The 19,654-nt window shown below is 38.5% G+C and overlaps 1 protein-coding gene across 2 annotated transcripts in view; it reads left to right on the top strand.

The window, feature by feature from the left end:
* The window catches only part of LAMA4 (laminin subunit alpha 4), a 100,753-nt gene extending 83,438 nt beyond the window's left edge, over positions 1–17,315 (top strand). For both annotated transcript variants that reach the window (XM_032101511.1, XM_032101510.1), the window contains exons 28-38: positions 968–1,101; positions 2,367–2,531; positions 3,231–3,384; positions 4,085–4,275; positions 5,801–5,990; positions 6,859–7,014; positions 7,845–8,004; positions 8,998–9,128; positions 11,837–11,930; positions 12,921–13,040; positions 14,481–17,315. In XM_032101511.1, the coding sequence (XP_031957402.1) occupies positions 968–1,101; positions 2,367–2,531; positions 3,231–3,384; positions 4,085–4,275; positions 5,801–5,990; positions 6,859–7,014; positions 7,845–8,004; positions 8,998–9,128; positions 11,837–11,930; positions 12,921–13,040; positions 14,481–14,626 (1,641 nt within the window). In that variant the 3' untranslated portion in view covers positions 14,627–17,315. The remainder of the gene's footprint in view (positions 1–967; positions 1,102–2,366; positions 2,532–3,230; positions 3,385–4,084; positions 4,276–5,800; positions 5,991–6,858; positions 7,015–7,844; positions 8,005–8,997; positions 9,129–11,836; positions 11,931–12,920; positions 13,041–14,480) is intronic.
* The last annotated feature ends 2,339 nt before the right edge of the window (positions 17,316–19,654 follow it).

Genomic DNA, 19,654 nt, shown 5'->3' with positions numbered 1-19,654 from the left:
CAGCTATGGGAAGCCAGGCTGCTCTCAATACCCCCCTCAGAAGTGTGACACGGGCAGAAATACGGACTTGCACTAACAAAATGTTGTGTGAGACAACGCGATCCCAAGATCCTGCAGGCTCAGACTGACATCTGCAGCAAGCATGAGCTCAGATGACAGAACATTTGCAACCACCCCCAAATGTCTGTTCTGCTATGCTTGCAGAGTATCATCAGCAGTGCAGCAGAGAAGGCTGTGTGACACCGATAACCACTTCTAAACTCTCACGTGTTGCAGCCTGGAGTATTACCTTAAATTGAAATCAGTAACCGTGTCAGTTCCCCACATCGTTTGCATAAATGAGGCCTCACACACACACCACTTCAGGTTTTAACTCAAAAGCTCTAATCCTATGAGGTGCCAAGTGCCCTACTTAACAAACGGAAGTTGAGCTGTTTAGCACTTGGCAGAATGAGACAGAATGATTCTACCTTGCACAGTGGCAGTGCTTGCTCTAATGGAACTGAGAGTATTCCTGCTAGTGGCACAGTGATCCCATATTCCTGACCCAGATAGCACATCTTATCTCGGAGATAATTTTGAGTGATTGAAAGGGTCTGGTCAGAGGGAATTAGAAAAAGAAAAAAACGTCTTGGTCTTAACAGCTGCTCAATACACTACCGGGGCACCAGAAATACAAATGAAATGCAAACATCGTACATTTGTGCTACATGGAAGGAGCCCATGTGACAGATACATGAGACACAATCAGCAGCAGAATTCCCAGAATTCAGGCTTAAAAAGTGGCAAGAATATAAATTCTAATGATACCATCTCTCGTTTTGCTTCTCGGAGTATATCTTTTTGCAAGTTAAGCACAAACGTGGAAAACAGCCAGAAGGGAAATAAATACAACGGGAAGATGCACAGAACTGTTAAATTTTCTGTGTAATACTTGCTTATGAAGATGCTTTTTTCTGTATTTCAGTCAGATGTATTATCCATCTCTATGGAGAGAGGTGCTGTGGTTTTAAATGCAAGTGGAACCAAAATTCAGTCACCAGACCGAAATTACAATGATGGAAAAACCCATTTCATCATTACTTCTGTCACCCCAGAAAGGTAAAGCTCTCCAGCATCTTTTATTCCCTACCTTTAGAATAGAAATATTTCTTGTAAAGCACATTATCATTTAACACTCACTTTCAAAATGACACTTGAGTGGGGCATTTTTTAAATGACTGATTTTTAAGTGTGATTGAAAACTGGCCAGCTTGGCCTGAGCACAAGATGATGGGAACTGTTAACAAAACGAAAATAATAGTTTTTCTGAAAGCTTAGTCCTTCTTTGTCCTCAGGTAAGAATGCAGTTTAATAACATTTTAGGCTAGCATTAGTTCATTTTTTAACAGGATTGATTCTTCTAATTTGTTAAAACAATTCCCAGTTGACCCTAAAGTAATTGAGGCATCTTCACATAAAGCATTCATTTGGAATATACACAGTGGAACATGTTAAAAATATTTTTAGCACTGGCAGCCACAAATGTAAGACTAAATACAGCAGTAGGGAATAAGTCTCTCTCTGTGCTCCTTGAAAAACTTGAAAGCTTTGGTTTATTGGTATGTTTAACTATTGTTTATATGTTTAAATATTTTTTAGAAGGTCATGTAATCAAAGCAACTTTCTTTAAGAATCTTGCCTATGAGATACAAGCAGATCATTCTTACTTTTCTAGTGGAAATGAAGGTTTGTACCTATGACTTCTGACATCCAAGAATCACAGTTTGAAAAGCTGAAGGTGTGAAAAGGTGCCTTGGAATAACCTCGGGGATTGTCATGTTTCCCTGAGTTTGCCAAACAAAATCAGTGTCTGATGCTTTAGTATATTCAGTTTCTTATTAAAGCCAGAGAATCATTCATGACTTCTGCAACAATTAATGGGTTGCAAAATCAGATTAGGTAAAAAAGCATTGTATAAGCTCAAACACCAATGCACTGTGATGAAAGAGAAGGAAAAAGGGATAGGGGCAAAACAAGAAAGATTAGCATGTGCTTGGATCTTATTTTACCCATATGGTGGCTCCATCCCTTCATCAGCAATCCCTTAGTTTATCTTTCTTCACTGTACAATTTTGGACTTCACAATTAACTGCAGGTAATATTAAATCCATGGGCCAAAGTACACAACTTTGCCAATTGTTTATTGTACTGCTACTTATTGCATAGCTGAAAGCAAAAAGGTCCTCTCATGCCTTTGAGCACTACCATTCAGTGATGCATGCTCTGAGTGGAGCATCTTGGGTGTGTGTAATGTGCTGCCGGTGTGATCACTGGCACTGATGTTTCCAAAGCAAGCCTGCAAAATGGATGCTTTTCCTTTGCAGGTATGAGCTGACTGTTGATGACAAGAAACAGAGCAAGAAGAACCCAGCAAAGGACAGAGCAGGGAAAAGCCCAGACAGCATCAAGAAGTTTTATTTTGGTGGCTCTCCCCTCAGAACACAGCAAGCCAACTTCACTGGCTGCATAAGCAACGCCTACTTCACTAGGTGAGTAACATCCTCCCAAACACATTAACAGGCAGTCACTGCCCCTGCCTGACAACTTGAATAGTAGCTCATGAGAAGTGATTTATTGTCACAATAAAAATTCCTGTCTCATTTTGTGAGGCTAGACAGCATTCGTGAATAAGATTCTTACCTTACTTGCCATTGAATCTGTTGGCACAGATCTGCTAGGTTAAGATATTGTTAAGGTGGGAATAACTTGATGAAATAAGCTTTCAGTACTGCACCTGCTAATGCTGCTGGTGCAATGAATAATTTGCATAGCTGTAATTTACATTTATATTACGTAGCTTTCAGATCAGCCTTTGAAACAAAATGGTTTTAAGGCATCTCACAGAAGCCGGGGAAGTTAGGAGTTTGGGCATGAGAAAATGGTCAGAATGTGTTGATCTTAATTGCTCTATGAAATGTTCTTATATAGATTTTAAAGGTGAATTTGATGCTGCAGGTTGACACTCTCTGTTTATGCCAGCATTTATACAACAGCAGAGGTAGTATAGGCTGTCCTCATTACCCACACATTGACTGATCAATCTGTACTTTTATCCCCAATCCAAGAATGAAAAATAGTGCATTCAAATACAATTTTATCCATAAATGTACAATTCTGAAATTTTTATTAAGATAATTCCAACACTTGGAAAAAAAAACTGTTCTTGTCATCTCCTCTTTGAAACACAGGTTGGATCAAGAGGTTGAAGTGGAAGATTTCCAGAAGTACTCTGAGAAAGTTCAGGCATCTTTGTATGGATGCCCTGTTGAATCTCCTCCAGTTGCTCTTCTCCATAAGAAAGGAAAAAACTCATCAAAAGCCAAAGGAAACCGTAATAAAAAGGTCTGATAAAAATTGCTCCAGTACCACTCTGGAGTTTTCCAAAATTCTCCAAATTATGGATCTAAAATGCATAAAGACAATGTCACATATACGAAGGAAAGGATCCTGTTCCTTTACATATTCCATCACTGCAAATGATTGCCCTGACACAATCTACCTGGCCTACAGTTGCATCATTCTCCTTGGCTAGAACACTAAAATAAAATACCTGACTTCTTAAAAAAAAGTACTTCAGAAACAAGCCTTTTTGATTTCTTCTGTCTTCTAAAGGCAATAAGCTTGCTTCTGATCTCAGCTACTTCTGTGTGGCCCCCTACTGGGTACAATTAGCACACATTAATATAAATGGGGGAAAAACCTTCCTCCAGCATGCAGAATTTCTAGTCCGAGCATATCCTCTTATGCCTATAGTATAGCTGATATCGCCAAAAGCAGAAAGAAAAATATTTAATTAGGAAAACTGCAAAAAAAAAAAAAAAGAATCGTAATTATGTTAGCTACACAAGTATTTTGTTAATCCCTTGTTCCATCCTAAATCAGCATTTATAGTAGATCTATTCAAGGAAAATTTGACTTGGGAACAATCCTGGTATTTATGTAGGGAGATAATATATTAGTAGTTCATATATAAATGATACTGTTATTTTATTATGTCCAATATTAGCTAAAAATTCTGGTTAATAGCTCTTTTTCTATGAAGGTGGGAAGAGATAAAGACAAGATTTCACAGCCTTCATCTAGCCTCAAAAAACTGTATCAAGTGAATTTGCAAAGAGACCCTCAGTGCCACTTGCCCATGAATCCCAAAGCAACTGAACATGCCTACCAATTTGGAGGAACAGCAAACAGCCGGCAAGAATTTGATCACGTACCAAAGGATTTCAGTCAAAGGTAAAGTGACTTTAGAGATAAAAATGAAATATGCTGGGGAGGAGAAAGAAGTATTTCAAATTTTTTTTAAAGGGACACATTTCTGCTGTTACCCTGGCTTTTTCCTTTATATCTTAGGCTACACTCTGTGGAGAACACGTTGTTGGGTTATATTAAAAGGTGCTTCAGTTGAGTAAGAGCAATACACAGAATGTGTTTCCAGTTACATCCATCTTGTGGAGTCTTCATCTGCATTGCATATTAACAAAATGTGTGTTCTTGCCTATTTATATGAAGCTTTTGAGGATGTTGGTTCTACACAGGCAGTGCACAATAATCAGTCTCCTTACCCAAGAAGCAAAGGCATTAGAGCAGAAGGGAAGCAGTAACATGATGAGTGGATCTTGTCAGTAGTGTATTGGTTGGGAATCTTCACAGTGCAGTAGGACATAAAGCTATGAAAACCTTGTCCAATTCAAGCCATAATGGAAATGTAAGTAATAATGAGTCCAGATACTGTCAACATTTAGTTTTCAGACTCCCACAGAATATGTCATGCAATATTCAAAATCCAACAAGAATTTTAGTTTAATACTTTCCATTAAAGACTATAAATTCAACAAGACAGCACTTCCTGGAAGCATACCAGACCACTAACTCAGAAAAGAGTGTTCTTTCCTGATTTAAATTAAAAAATAATTATGTTCATTTTAATTGAATAGTGTTTTACTTAGGGCAGTCCTGACAGTACCCATATGAAGAAAACCCAAACTCTAATATCTTCATCCCACCTTCATTCCTACAACACGTATTTATTTTCCAACTGTTACTAAAGCTTTGTTATTGCAGTGTTCATTTTAAAAAAGCAGTGAGTTGTGGTGTTTTAAAACAACTGATATTGGCAAGGGACTGAGTGTCTGTGGAATGTACACACAGATGCAATTGGGAATGTACAGATCCTTGAGACAATATGAAGAATGGAAACTAGGCTAGTCACCTGACATCAGAGGAAGGAGGAATCAGTTCTGGCACCGTCCTACACCAATACAGCTTTGCCATGTTTTAGACCATAAGTAATAATAGCAATCACTCAAGAAATTTTCACTGTGGCAACGTCGAACCAACAATGGTATAACTTCCCATGTTGTCTTGGACTTCACAAGGAACTACAGGGAAGGGGAAGCCTAGACCAAGTCTGGAATAACATAAACACCAGACCTCCATGCCATCACACTTAAAAATTCCCCCAACATTGCTGTTTAACATGAAAGGAAATGTAGTGTATATAGTGTCAGATTTTGGTGGTCTGCATTGATCACTCCAGAGATTTTAATTTTTGAAAACAAGTTCCTTGCCAGGCAGCTTCTTCTCCAGCTTTGACTTCTGCTCAAAAAACCATCATAGAATATTTCTCAGAAACACCACTTCCATAAAGAAGATTAATATTTCTTTGGATGAAAGGAAAATCTCAGTCTTCCTCCGACTGATGTTTGAGTTAAATCAAATATATCTGCTTTAATGTTAATATTGTGTTTTTATGTGCCAGAGCTCACTTCTCTATCAGTCTGAAAACTCACTCATCTCATGGAATGATTTTCTACGTTTCGGATCAAAAAGAGACCAACTTCATGGCCCTTTTCGTTGCTCATGGCCGACTCATTTTTATGTTTAATGCTGGTCATCAGAAGATAAGGATTAAGAGCCAAGAGAAATACAATGATGGTCTGTGGCACAACGTAAGTAAAAGAAAGCAATCATTATGATGGCACATGCTACCAAGGCTGCAGTAAAGACACCGCTCATGTGACAGCTCAGGGAGTTTTCATTCATGTATTCATAAACATACCTATATGTTGAGAAACTTCCATCAATATTTTTAAATCTTCCATGCAGCATTTTATCAAGTCATTAACTAGGGACGGGAAAGTGAGTCAGTTATAAAAATTCAGTACTTCCCAACACTAACAGCTGAACAGAAATGAAGGAAACAAGCAGAACAGTAAGGCAGTTAAGAGTTAAGAGAGCTAGGAAAGGAAGGACTAGAATAATTTTGTTCAGCTAATGTCTTTGAAGTGCCTAAGAAAGGAGTACAGCTGTCTTAGGCTACCTCAGTAGTCTATGAAAATAAAAAGACAATTTTAGGAGTCAAGGTGAATTTCCCTCTGTAAGTATCTCTCCTCATTAACTACAGAGGAAGCCTACAGTTACTAAACTACTGACTTGGGCATGTAAGTGTTTAAAGCAGGTTGGCTGAATCCACACCATAAAACTAATGAAGCCTGTAAAAATGCTAACACTGATAGGTAGCAATGAATCATGTATGCAGATATAAGATGGGTAGATCTCAGCAGACCTTATGACACCTTGATTACCTCTGTCTTACACACTAAAATGCAAGAAAAGCAGCAGTTTTACTATCCAGCTTTCACATGAATATGAAAAAAAGAGTGTTGTCCAGCAAAGAACACTAGCAGTTAACAAAACAGGCTTGTAGAGTATCACTCACACACTTTTCTTCTCAAATATCTCATCTTCTTCCACTGCACAGCAGTGATCCCTTAACAGATGAAAGTAATCTTCCACATTTTTTTCTTCCCTTCCTAGGTGATATTTATTAGAGGCAAAAATATTGGTCGCTTGATAATTGATGGTCTGCGAGTACTAGAAGAACCTTTTGATGGGAATGGGAATACTTGGCAAGTCACTGAACCACTCTATATTGGAGGTGTAGCTCCCGGAAAAGCTGTGAAAAACATCCAGGTAAAGCAGACCTCTATGTACAGACCCCATACCTCTATGTAAAGTTAATACAAAAGATGACTGTAGGGATGAGATCAGACAAAAGCTTATTAAGATCTTGATCCTCATCCTGCTGAGGAGCAGACAGCTCAGTTCATGTATAGAGCAAAGCTCCCACAGGGCTGGGGTGGTGGTAGCTGGGTTAGGCTTCCATAGCCTTGCAGCAGCAGCTGTGAAACCAATGGTCTATGAGGAACAGAGAAATCCTAGTGATATGCAAAATTAGATGAGACAAGTAATGTTAGGCGAGATCACCCTGTAGTCTGAGATACAGAATGAGTTTTGGAGAGATTTTAACATTGTCTTAGTACCTCTGTTTCAAGCACCTAGAGGTCAGGATTCTGTTCTACAGCTTGGTACTGAAATACATGGAAAGGAGTGTTAAACCAAAAATGAACATAACAGTCTCTTTCAAGGTAATCGTTAGTGTTATGTGCCTAACAAGATAGATAAACTACTCTGAAAAAGTAGACCACTGTCTTGCCTTGAGGCTATGAGGTATATGTATAGCACTGCCTTGCCCTAGTTGTGCTTTGTTTCCCACAGTTCAGTAAGAACTGTTTGAGAAACAACACAAGCTGGAATTACCTTGAAGTCATAAAAAAAAACATGAGAGGCTATGAGAATCATTTTTCCTGTTTCCCTTCTCTGGAAATTGTTTTTTAGTTCAAAACTTACATGCCAGCCAATCACAGCCTTACAGCTTATAAACAAGTAAAAATAAAGACAGAAGAATTTACTTTCTTCCACAAGGAATTTATTTACTAATCAAGGGTTTTTTCTCCCCCCAGATTAACTCTGTCTACAGCTTTAGTGGTTGTCTCAGCAACTTACAGCTCAATGGAAGACCACTTACTTCAGCTTCACAGACTTTTAGTGTAACACCTTGCTTTGAAGGCCCATCAGAAGCAGGAACATACTTTTCATCAGAAGGAGGATATGTCGTCCTTGGTAATATACTCTTAAACAAATGTATCCCAAAATAGGACTGAAATATTCCCTGTGCTTTGAATGGCATTTTTCACTAAAGGGTGTAGTAATTTCTGAGGCTATGAACTGTAAGGATTATCAGAAACAGATCACTCTTGTAGTAAGCAGATGATATTGACAGGTCACAATGTCACCATGAAACTTAACAAGTTGTTACATAAACACATCTGTATGTATGTATTTCAAATAGTAAGAATAATTTACCAAAGGAACAGACCATAATATGCTAAAATTATTTTAGAAGTCAATATGGCCAAGACCAAGTACACCATCAGAGGGTCATCCCTTATTTTTTTAATTAATAGAACAACATGCAATTAAAAAATCCTGCAGAAAGGCTTTCTGCATGTCTTGATACAGAACAGCATGACAGAACACATCTTTTCTGTCATTTAGGCCTGCTGTGTCCCAAGAAGAGTTTTATGAGGGTGTTTTGGTTACATAGGCTCTGATCTGAACAAGAAAGGAAACTGCACAACCCTATTCACTGGCAGCACCAAGAAAAATCAGACAAGTGTTTCTAATTTGCTCCCTGGCCTGTCACCAGATTGAAAAAGGGAGTTTCTCTTACTGAATCATCAAAGCTCAAGTGAACTCCCACTCACTCAATAATGACTGCTGAGTGCCTAGGAAATTGCACAATAAGAAACTGCCAAAAAATACAGATCATTGACTTTGTGCTGTCCATTTCATTGCTAAGAAATATTTTTAAACAAAATACATTTTTTAAATAATGAGAAAAGTAAATAAACCTTTATTAGTACTCCAAGCAAACGCAATCAAAACAAAAGTTAAAATGGGTCATTGACAGCACACCATGGTATCTCACATTTCAATAGTTTTAAGAACAAATAAAATCCACCCGGGGCTTGATGTTCTATTTTGACTTTGAATAAATGTCCAATTTCATCATTAACTCAGTACAAAAAGAATGTTATTCTTTTTACCTCACAGATGAATCCTTCAGTTTAGGCCTGAAATTTGAAGTTGTTTTTGAAATACGTCCCCGAAGCAGCTCAGGAATCCTACTGCATGGTCACAGCGTGAATGGAGAGTACTTGAACATGCACATGAGAAATGGACAGGTATAATGGGTCACATCTGCTCCACTGCCTTGACTGGTTTCTCTTCCACCTACATAGGCTTGGCTACATGCAGATTTTGTCTTACTAATTTGCCATTAACTGATTCTTATTTCTCTCCTAAACATAATAACTGCTTAGATTAGGCAAACCAAATATTTATTTTAAAATACTGAAGATAACACCTGAGACAAGATCAGATCACTTTACTGATACAAGCTATAAATACTTCGTTTGGCACTGCTGTTTCACCCACACATTAAAAATGTATCACAGTTACAAGGTAACTGTCAATAAATTTTTATTTCTCTTTTCTTAAAAGATAAGTCTGAGTTACACTCAGTCTCTTCTTTCTTTATCAGATATGTGTGTGATGAAAAGAGTGAGGGAAAGAAAAAGTTGTGATTGTCTGCTGGCCTGATTTCTACAGGCTCTGGAGCACAAATGAAGGAGAGAGGTTTGAAATTAACTCACCATATAGTTGTTGCTATTGCTTTTTTTTTTTTTTTAATTGTGTTCATTGATAAAATCTGGATCTCTTTATGCTACTCATTGCATACATACAGTAATAAATTTCAGTCTTAAGTGGACAACACAAGCAAAGATTTAGAGCATGGGAAATCTTGGCAGCTTTTTGGTCTTTCTTGCAGAGGAGAAACTCAGGGCACAGTCAAGAGACTAAGCAGTGTGGATATTCTTCAATCACTGCAATGATGACCTGCCATTCAAAGTGAAAGGGTATTTAAGTGAGGCTGGCTGTACTGCAGTTAGAAATGCAACACCTGAGGAAATACTCTCACATCTCCTGCAAGAGCAGGAACCTACAGCAGAGCAACTGCGTAGACAGTTTAACATCATGATTCATCCTATCCTAAAGCAGGTGTCTAATTAGGTGACTAAATGAGTCATTATTCAGAGAATGTATTTTTCTATATTGGCTGTAGAGAGAACCAGTGCTTCAGTTAGACGCCTAACTTTTGACAGCTGATTAGGTAAGACGAAGCCAATTCTTACCCCTGTATCTAGTCCTTGGTGAACTAACAGAGAAATTCTTAAGTACATTGTGCTGATGTGTATCATGCCACACTTAAAAGCTGAGTCTGTATAGAACCGGTCCAGTGTAGTACTTCTTATGTAAAGTTCTAACCAAAGGTCTGCATGTCCAAGAATTTGTCTTGTTTTCCCAACTGTATCAGTTGGTCTAACAAAAGGTGCTGCTTCACTTACTGCTTCACACCTCACTTTCTGTATAATGCATACGCAATTCATAAACAAAATTCACCCTGGAAAAGCAGCTCTTCCCTGTTTGTCACTGCAGCAGTCCAGTACCTTCTTAGTAAGGAACTGTGTTTCTTTACCATTAACTATCTGCTCTCTTTGAATGCATTACAAAAGACCTGTTTCGTGAAAACTGTTTTGCTGGACAAATTAGATCAGCAACTTTAATTAATTTTTTAAATGTACACATCTCTATCAGTACAGCTTGACTGGAGGATTTATTAAGGAGTCACTTTCTCCTGTGATTCTTTATTTGCTTTAATCTATACATTTTGTCCAAGGGTGGATAAAAGAGAACATGAGGATCATTTTAATTGTGTTGTTGGTGCCCTTCTGGAAAAAAAATATTTAATATCTCTTGGTTATAACTGTATCAAAACAGAGACCCTCCAGAATTAAATATAAGTTGTTTCCTTGCAAGATGCTCTTTACAATTACGTAGTGACAGGACAGGGGGGAATGGCTTCAAACTGAAAGAGAGTAGATTTAGATTAGATATGAGGAGGAAATTCTTTTCTGTGAGGGTGGTGAGGCACTGGAACAGGTTGCCCAGAAAAGTTGTGCCTGACCCATCCCATTAAATGTTGGAAGACCAGGTTGGATGTGGCTCTGAGCAACCTGATCTGATGAAAGGTGTTCCTGTCCACAGCAGGGGGATTGGAACGAGATGATCTTTTTCCAATCCAAACCATTCTACGATTCTGTGATTTTCAGTCCACTTGGAGTCAGCATAATCAGGGACAACTTCGACATTTGAAAGGCCTGATTGTTTGGACTCAGAGTGTGGAGTTCTCTGGCAATCATCACCAGGAATCCCATACTCCACAATAGGGGCACAACACTGTTTTGCTGCTGCTGGAACATTTCCACGCAGAGAGATATTAATCTATTAACTGAAGCAGAGGTGCAAAATTCAGAATTAAGTTCACTTTCTAGCTCTCCCACAGATTTATTGGTAAGCTTGAACAAGTAACTTAAAAGTCATTCTTAAATTTGCTGTCTATTCCTTTCTCACATCTTTTCTGCTTGTTTATACTTGGGTTTTTCATGACTGTTTTCCTTTATTAAGTGGCTAGCAAGTTTCCAAAACATCATCTGATGCCTCTAAACACTAATTTACCACCCAGGAAATTATAGAGTAGAGGTACTAGTAAATGAGTGAAATTAGCCCTTATTTTTAAATCTTTTTTTGAACTCTTCCTTGAGATAATTAGGAATGTCTCAGAGTTACTGAATCTGAACAACTGAAAAAAACCCAAACAAAATAAATTTGGATTTAAAAGGTACTTTATTTTGAAGAATTTAATGAAATCATGTTTTCCTTTCTCTTGGATACTTGACAGGTTTTGAGTGGGGAATACAACATTATTAAACAGAAGGTAAAAAGAGAAAAAGAGGGGGTTTAAAGTGATGATTACGTTATTTTCCCTCAGGTTACTGTGAAACTGAATAATGGAATCCGGGATTTTTCAACTTCAGTGACACTGAAACAGAGTCTCTGCGATGGCAGGTGGCATCGAATTGCAGGTCAGTAAAAAGTGATCACCTCCTAATTAAGGTAGAAGAGCCCATCTGCCCCTCCCCAGATATCCATCTCCATGGGCTAGAGCATTGGCAATGCAGAAGTATTTTCAGTTCTTCTTTTTCACCTGTTAAGACCCAAGTTTGTGTGAAAGACACAGGCTTACTCATCCCTCAGACACAGAGCCATAGAGCTTCCTGCAAGGACAAGCACAAGTTCCTACAAAGATAGGAAGAACAAACAAAGATGGAAGCTCCTTACTCAAAGAACAGAAAGCAGCCTAGCTGAAATGCTGGCTACCTTTCCTAACTTATACACCAGATCATATTCTTCCTTTCCCAATTAGAGGTTAAATAAGTTGACAGAATACAGTAGGCACAAGTATATGCTGCCCTTAAAAGTAAAATAACAAGACGGATGTGGGGAACCTTTTGCTCACAACATAGAGATGTCTACAGTCAGGATTTTCCCTGTGTGCCAGACAGTCATCCTTCTTTCCTGGTTTTAAAAGTCAAAAAGTGCTTCCAAACCCTGGCTACTTTGAATCCCCTTATATTCCTGTCTAGATGCAGATGTCTTCCACTATCACTGCAGAAGAGATTAAAGTCTGCGCCCTTTCCACAAGCATTCAGGTTCTGTTCTGAAGGAAATCCAGGCACACAAGCAAGGGAGATGCCTCACTGCATTCTAATACATCCCCAACTGGGAGTGATTCGGCAAACAGTTTTTCTAAGCCACCTGCCATTGTATGCTCATAACCTGGAGCCTGAACACTGCTACCACTGATCAAGAGCCCCACTCAAAAGCACCCTTGCTCCCAGTGTATATTCCATTGGCCGTGCTCCATGACAGAATCCACCCTCACATTGTCACTGATGGCTCACACCCGATCTAGCAAATACTAAATCAACTACTCACACCAAACAGGTAACTCCTGTCTGTCATAGAAAATTCATGTGCTACTTCTTGCTGACCCCTGCTCCTTCTCCTTTCAGTTATTAGAGATGCAAATGTGGTGCAGCTGGATGTAGACTCTGAAGTCAACCATGTGGTAGGGCCGCTAAATCCAAAGGCAATTGACCACAGGGAGCCAGTGTTTATTGGAGGTGTACCAGGTACGTTTTTGGTATCTTTGTGGTACATTGTTCTCAGATTTCAACCCTGTTTCCAGAGAAAGCATAAAGACTCACCTTTCATTTTAAAAAAGAACAAAACATGTGAACAACCTGGTAAAATTCAAAGGCTCAAGAGCTGATCAGAAATGTTCTGCCTCAAGTTCTCCAAGAAAAAAATGTGCTGTTTCACTGAAATTAAAACATTCACAGCTGCTGGAGGGTAAGATATGGATTCAGTAGAGAATTCAGTGAACTGAATTCTTTTTTTTCTATCTTACCTTCCCATGTGGGCTTACTGGTTTTTTAGGAAGTGATTTATTTATTTATGAGATTGGAAACTCGCTGTCACTGTAACTGGAATCCCAAGGTTTAGTTGCTGGTAGGCTTCTTTCCTCTCCTTCAAGCAATGGCATCTTTGAACACAAAACAAAACATGGAGATTCTTTTTCTGACTAGGGGTTTCTACCAGACCGATTTCTGCTCCTGTGTGTTTGTGACTCACAGACCATCTGTGTAGCATGGGCCAAGATTACTACATTTCCTTCCCTTACTCAACAGACAGAGCTACTCTGTTGGGGTTCATAAACAAACTGTAATCAACACTATGTGATAGAATTTTTAAGTCAACTCCAGTACATTTCTCATTGAAAACATGAAGCATTATTTCTCTGAGCCTTGAATGTCAATCATTAACAGCTCTAACTACAAAATTCATTATAATGCTTATCTTGGATTAGTGGCTTGAGTGCATGGTGTTCACATCCATCCCACGCTACCAGGAGGTAAAATGAGCTTAAAGGGAATAATAAAATCTATGTGCAGATGCCTGTTCACTCTTTAAATCCAAACTCAAATTTTATTAGGACAGAACTCTTCCCAGAGAGGTAATATAAAGAGGTAATTGCAAACGCTGTTCTGCTTCATAATAGAGCCTTCTATTTCTACATTAATTATAGAATACTAAAGCAATGCCATAAATTGGCTCTACAATGCTATTATCAGCCTGGCACAAGAAACTCTTACACAGAACTTCACAACAACAAACAAGATATAATTCTAAATAATGCCATGCAGATACAGCAAACTGGATGCAAACTAACAAATCAGACACAGATGATAATGTGATGCTAAATTACAAAAACAGACACTGGGACTTACCTACTCTGTTACTTAAAAGAAAATGTAGTTGTCAAAAAAATGCAAAATTGTGTCTCTGTTGACAATGTAGTATCAGGAGTTTTACATAACTAGGTAACTAACCATACTTTAATGGCCTCTAGGACACTGGCAATAGGCCAAGTGTTTTAAAAGAACCACAGAAGATTCAGAAGAGCTACACTTAGCAGCAAATTTAAAAGATTCTGCCATCAAACTGATTATTTTGCCCATCATGAGCTCTAAATTTTTATTTATTTCATTTTTTTAATCTCCTTCTTCCAGAGTCCCTGCTAACATCAAGCCTGACTACACGCAATTCCTTCATTGGCTGCATTCGTAACTTCATGATTGATGAAAAGCCAGTGAGTTTTAGTAAAGCAGCTTTGGTTAGTGGTGCTGTAAGCATTAATACCTGTCCAGCAGCCTGATAGTGCACTGCATCGATTCTGAAAAGTTCCTTAGACCACAGAAAGAAAACTGGAGCAAAAGAAACCGTGTTCAGCAAGAAAAGAAGAATGAAAATATCACAGCTACATCTACAGAAAGCAGGAAGGGGGGGTCAGTTCTAATATTTACACGCAAACAAAAATCACTGAAGAATAAAGGGCTGTTGCTTCTGCACTTCTCTTAATATACCACAAGAGTGAGCTTTACCATTTCTTACAGTGTATGCGTGGCCAGTCTGTTACACAAAAATATGGGACTATAAAGGAAATTAAAATGATATTAAATGTTACTTTCAAAATAGATCCTCTACAAAATTTCATTCCGTATCTTAGTCACCCTTTGTTCCACAGAAAAAGATCTGCTAAAGCACATTAGAGAATAAAGCTAGATAAGAGATTTACATCACAAATACTTTTCAGAGATCTTATTGTATATTTTTAATTTTCCATTCAACTCATTTATATATTCCTCAAATAAAATGGGGGAAGAGAGTATACTAATTATGTAAGCTTACAAACAATGAAAAATTAACATTTTTATTCCACTTCTAGACTTCATGGATATGTTCTAGTACAATATGAAGAAAAGATGTATATCTTTTAAGACAGATGCTTATATATATATATGCTCATTTACCTAAACTAGGTAATTTTAGAGTAATGCTTGCCTTAGAGACAATTCCAAATTTCAAGTTTTTTCTCCGAATTTTTAAATGCACTTACATGCAAACACAGCACTAAATTCACAATCTCATTGTGATCTCATTTGCACTAATGTTACACAAGTAAACATGAGGTGTAGAAAGCAGAATCACAGTCACAGTTTCAGGTGACTCCCTTATCATACAAAACCATCACTTCCCTGTGAGACTCCTGCAGGACTTCAGTTTACAGCAGTAATCCTCAAACAAGGAACATGTTCCTTTGGAAGATATGCTGCTGCAGAGGAACCGGGAGTGAAATGGGAAGATAGAAGGCAAAGGGCTGTAAATCTGAGCTATGTTATACCCATAGAAGGTAGATGGAAGTTAATGGTAGGGTTCAACTCACAGTAGGCTTGAACATGAAATAGACACAAGTCACTTGCAAAACTTAGTCCCTTCAGTGATCACCTACAAGGAATCATTTAGCTTTCTTTTCTTTAAAGAATAAAATAATGTTACAGAAAGTTTTATGGTTGCTGAGCAAATTATTGTTGGAACCAACTCAAAACATGACCAGCTGCAAAGCAGGAAAGTATGAAATGTGAAAATAAAGGACAACACCCTAGAGACTAAAAATTAATAGGAATTCATCTGGAAAACACATAAATGACAACTGGAATCCAAAGATCTTGAAAGTACGGACAGATGGAAGAACCACCAGGATAAGGTACATATGTAAGCACTAAGCAGCAGCTTCCCTACTACTCTCAGTAAGGTGAAAAAAGTGTTTTGACACACTGCAGCAGACTTGGCTTACTCTGGATAAAGAACTGCAACCTCTGGATGCACAGGCACAGGAACTCTCCAGCAGCTGGGACCCCATCACTGACTCTCCACTTGTCTCTAGAGTCCAATATTGGGTGGTAAGTGGGGATTCATCAGTCACTGTCTCTCCTTTCACCAGCCTTGTTAGCTCTGCTCATACTTTCAGCCCCATTCCTGTTCTGCTTGCCTTCTCCTGAACACATCCCCTTTTCTCTTCCCTGCAACTCTCAGGCAATATGCTCCAAGGACTGATTCCCCTTCCAACCCCTTACAGACACCCTCTGCTTCTGGGACTGATATATAGACCCTTCTTTTCATCACTCCACAGCCCACTGTTCATACTTGAGAAGCAAGCAGTAAAGTATCCCTCTTCAGTCTCTCTGGATCAGGCATAGATCCCTAAATCCAGTTACCTTTAAATGCCATCTTTATCTCAGGCACCAAAACCAGTGTGCTTGCTCAGCTTTTTCCTGCTCCCAGCTACTACCCAGACATGGAACAGAAAAATTACGGCTTTTGCTTTGGGAACTTTTTTTATTATTGGTGTTGAGGGTGAATGTCCTCAGATCAGTGAGCTGGGTTCCCACTGGTTACAGAGGCCATGGATGGTGCCAGAGCAGTGCAGCTGGGAGCAAGAAAAAAAAGGAAGTCTCTCTCCTCCCAGTGCCAGTGAGTTGTTAGATTGGCTCAAAAAAGCTCATGACACCACAGCCTGAGGTAAGCTTCCTCAGGTCCTGGTCTCCAGGACCCTATTGCTGGAGAGAAAAAACAGCAGATTCCCTGCTTAGATAGGTTCGTTACAAGGATTACTGAAATTCCTTTTGAGTTGCCTGCAGCTGCTCAGCAGAGATAGCCAGGAATAGCATATGCTTGTGCCCCCTAAGAGCATCAGAGTTTAGTGAATGCTGGTATTAAGTGGAGCATTGTATGTCAACTGGTACACACATACTCGGAATGTTTTTCTGTCTTACACCTACTTCAAACCAAAGCGTATTTTCTCATATCCACATCCAAGCTCTGTGAATAAACAATATTTCTCTTAGCCATATTTGCTGAAATGTGATTTGGTTTTATTCTGTGGATTTACATTTAAGAATGACTTTTCCGATTAATCACTCCTTTGCATACTTTATATATGGAAAACTAAAAATACACTAAAACAGTATGTGAATAAAAACCACATTAAAATTCATAAACTGCTACTATTCAATTTACTTCTCTTAACTATATCACCAGCTAATCAAACACAGCAGTGTTTTGGAGGGCATCTTCCTCAATTTTCCCTTCTAGGCTTCAGAGGTGTAGGTTTTCTCTCTGCGGAACAGGGTTTCCAAAGAAAAACACTATAAAGCAGTGGATACTTATGGACTCAGGAGAGAGCAGAAAATAATGTAAATTTCCCTGCCCCCAACATCCACATAGACCTTAAAATTACCATTTCATATGCACCAAAGAAAGTCAGTATGTGATGCATTACCTTGTCCATACCTCTGCCCTCATTTCAAGGCTGCTGGTGTTTAAGAGAAGGCAACTGCCTAAGCAGAAATCTTCCCAGAATTCAATTTCTCTTCTGTATCTATCTTAAAAATTACAGCTTCAAAGTACAAAAGCCTTCATCTACAAAGATTTGGGAAAAACCCTCAACTTCTCAGCTATATTGTCAGATTGTCCATTTCCATTTTCAACATGAATATAACTAACTAAATTCTGCAGAAAGCCTACAGAAAATGAGCAGCGACCCTAAGGAGATTATAACTTTTCTCGGCAAGATTCAAGGTTTTAATAAGTGTTGTTATAGCCATTACCTAAATTAGGGCTGCAACTACACAGTTATTGTATCCTGAAATATTCTGAAATTGGACAATTGAATGACTATCTAAGAAAGAAACCAATTTCAAGAAGAAATGCTCATCAAAATGCTTCAAAATACAGGATATAAATGGGATCTCAGTGCCCTCTAACTCTTCATCTCAAGATGTACCCCAAACCCAAACCCTAACCCTCATCCTAACCCCAACAACTACATGAAAGGTGCTTGTAGTCAGGTGGGAGTCGGTCTCTTCTCCCAGGCAACAACTGACAGAATGAGAGGACACAGTCTTAAGGTGTGCCAAGGGAAGTTTAAATTAGATGTTGAAAAAAAATTCTTCGCTGAAAGAGTGATTGTGCGCTGGAATCGTCTGCCCAGGGAGGTGTTGGAGTCACCATCCCCAGACATGCTTAAAAAAAGACTGGACGTGTCACTCAGTGCTATGGTTTAGTTTATGAGGAGGTGTTAGGTCATAGGTTGGACGAGATGATCTTAAAGGTCTTTTCCAACCTAGTTCATTCTGTGATTCTATGTGGAGAGAACAGAGTTCTTCTCAAGAATCCAGAGTATGGACAACAGCCTGACCAGAAGAGTGAAAGATGAACTGTTACAAGCCTGACAGTAATTTCCCAAAATCCAACAATTCTAAATTAAGAAAAAAACCTAAACACACAAACAAACAAAAAAAAATTAAAATTAAAATTACAAACTGACATACCTTCATATGTGAACTAAGACCTGATATAAATCAAGGGATAACATTAGTTCGAATTCCAGTGTATTCTCCCTACAGCAGCATGTGGCCTAAATAGTCAAATGACTGTTATTAAAAAGACGCTGAAAGCATAGCACACATATTTAACTTGTGAGGTACTTCTGGCTCTTGTTACAGTGCGGGATTTAAGGGTTATTCACAGATTCACTGTGGTCCATGGCAATTCATTTCCACTCAATAACATAGTAAGTTATTTATACAATACTCAATTTGTGTTCCAAAGCTGTGGAACACCATTCCTGTATAACACATCAACAAAATGGTACTGACAAATTAAGGGTAAGAAACACACATTGCCGTAAGTCTGTTGATTAAATGATTAACATAGACAAAAGTGTCTCCAAGGGGACCTGTATAGATTCATGCATTTTATACTATGTAGGTGAAGTGGAGCTCCATCTACAACAAAACAGAAAGTCAAGCATGTGATTATTTCTTTCACAGATTTGAATATGCTCTCTGAGCATATGCATCAAGCCAATCTGGCTACTACATGTCACCTTCCTGCCCTTGGACCTCCTTTGGCTAAAAAATGTCCCCACATGAACATGAATCTCAGGTGCATCCCCAATTCACAGTGTTTCCAGGCTCAGAGAGAATAATCACTTTACATTTGCCTTCACAGACCACTTAAAGAACACTGGAAGCCAAAGCACAGAGTGTCTTGCTGCAACATCATGTTCAGTAGGGTGAATCTCACTAGGCTGAGTCTTGAGGGGACATAAAACACAAAAACTACAATTAACTTAAAAAACAATAGAAAGTGGAGCTAATTACACAAGAAGAAAGCAAGCCAGATACAGTAATATTAACAGGTTCTGTAGAATTTAAAGTAAGCTTTAGAATGCTTATAAGCAATGCTGTACTGCTTTTAACCTAAGTGAGGCCAAGAAGACCTGTGAAGAGAAGACTTTAAGGACGTGACAGTAGGCAAGAAGTATAGAAGCAGTTTGACA

Source organism: Corvus moneduloides, chromosome 3 (assembly GCF_009650955.1).
Source record: "Corvus moneduloides isolate bCorMon1 chromosome 3, bCorMon1.pri, whole genome shotgun sequence".
NCBI lineage: Eukaryota > Metazoa > Chordata > Aves > Passeriformes > Corvidae > Corvus > Corvus moneduloides.
This window is presented reverse-complemented; position numbering and strand designations above follow the sequence as displayed.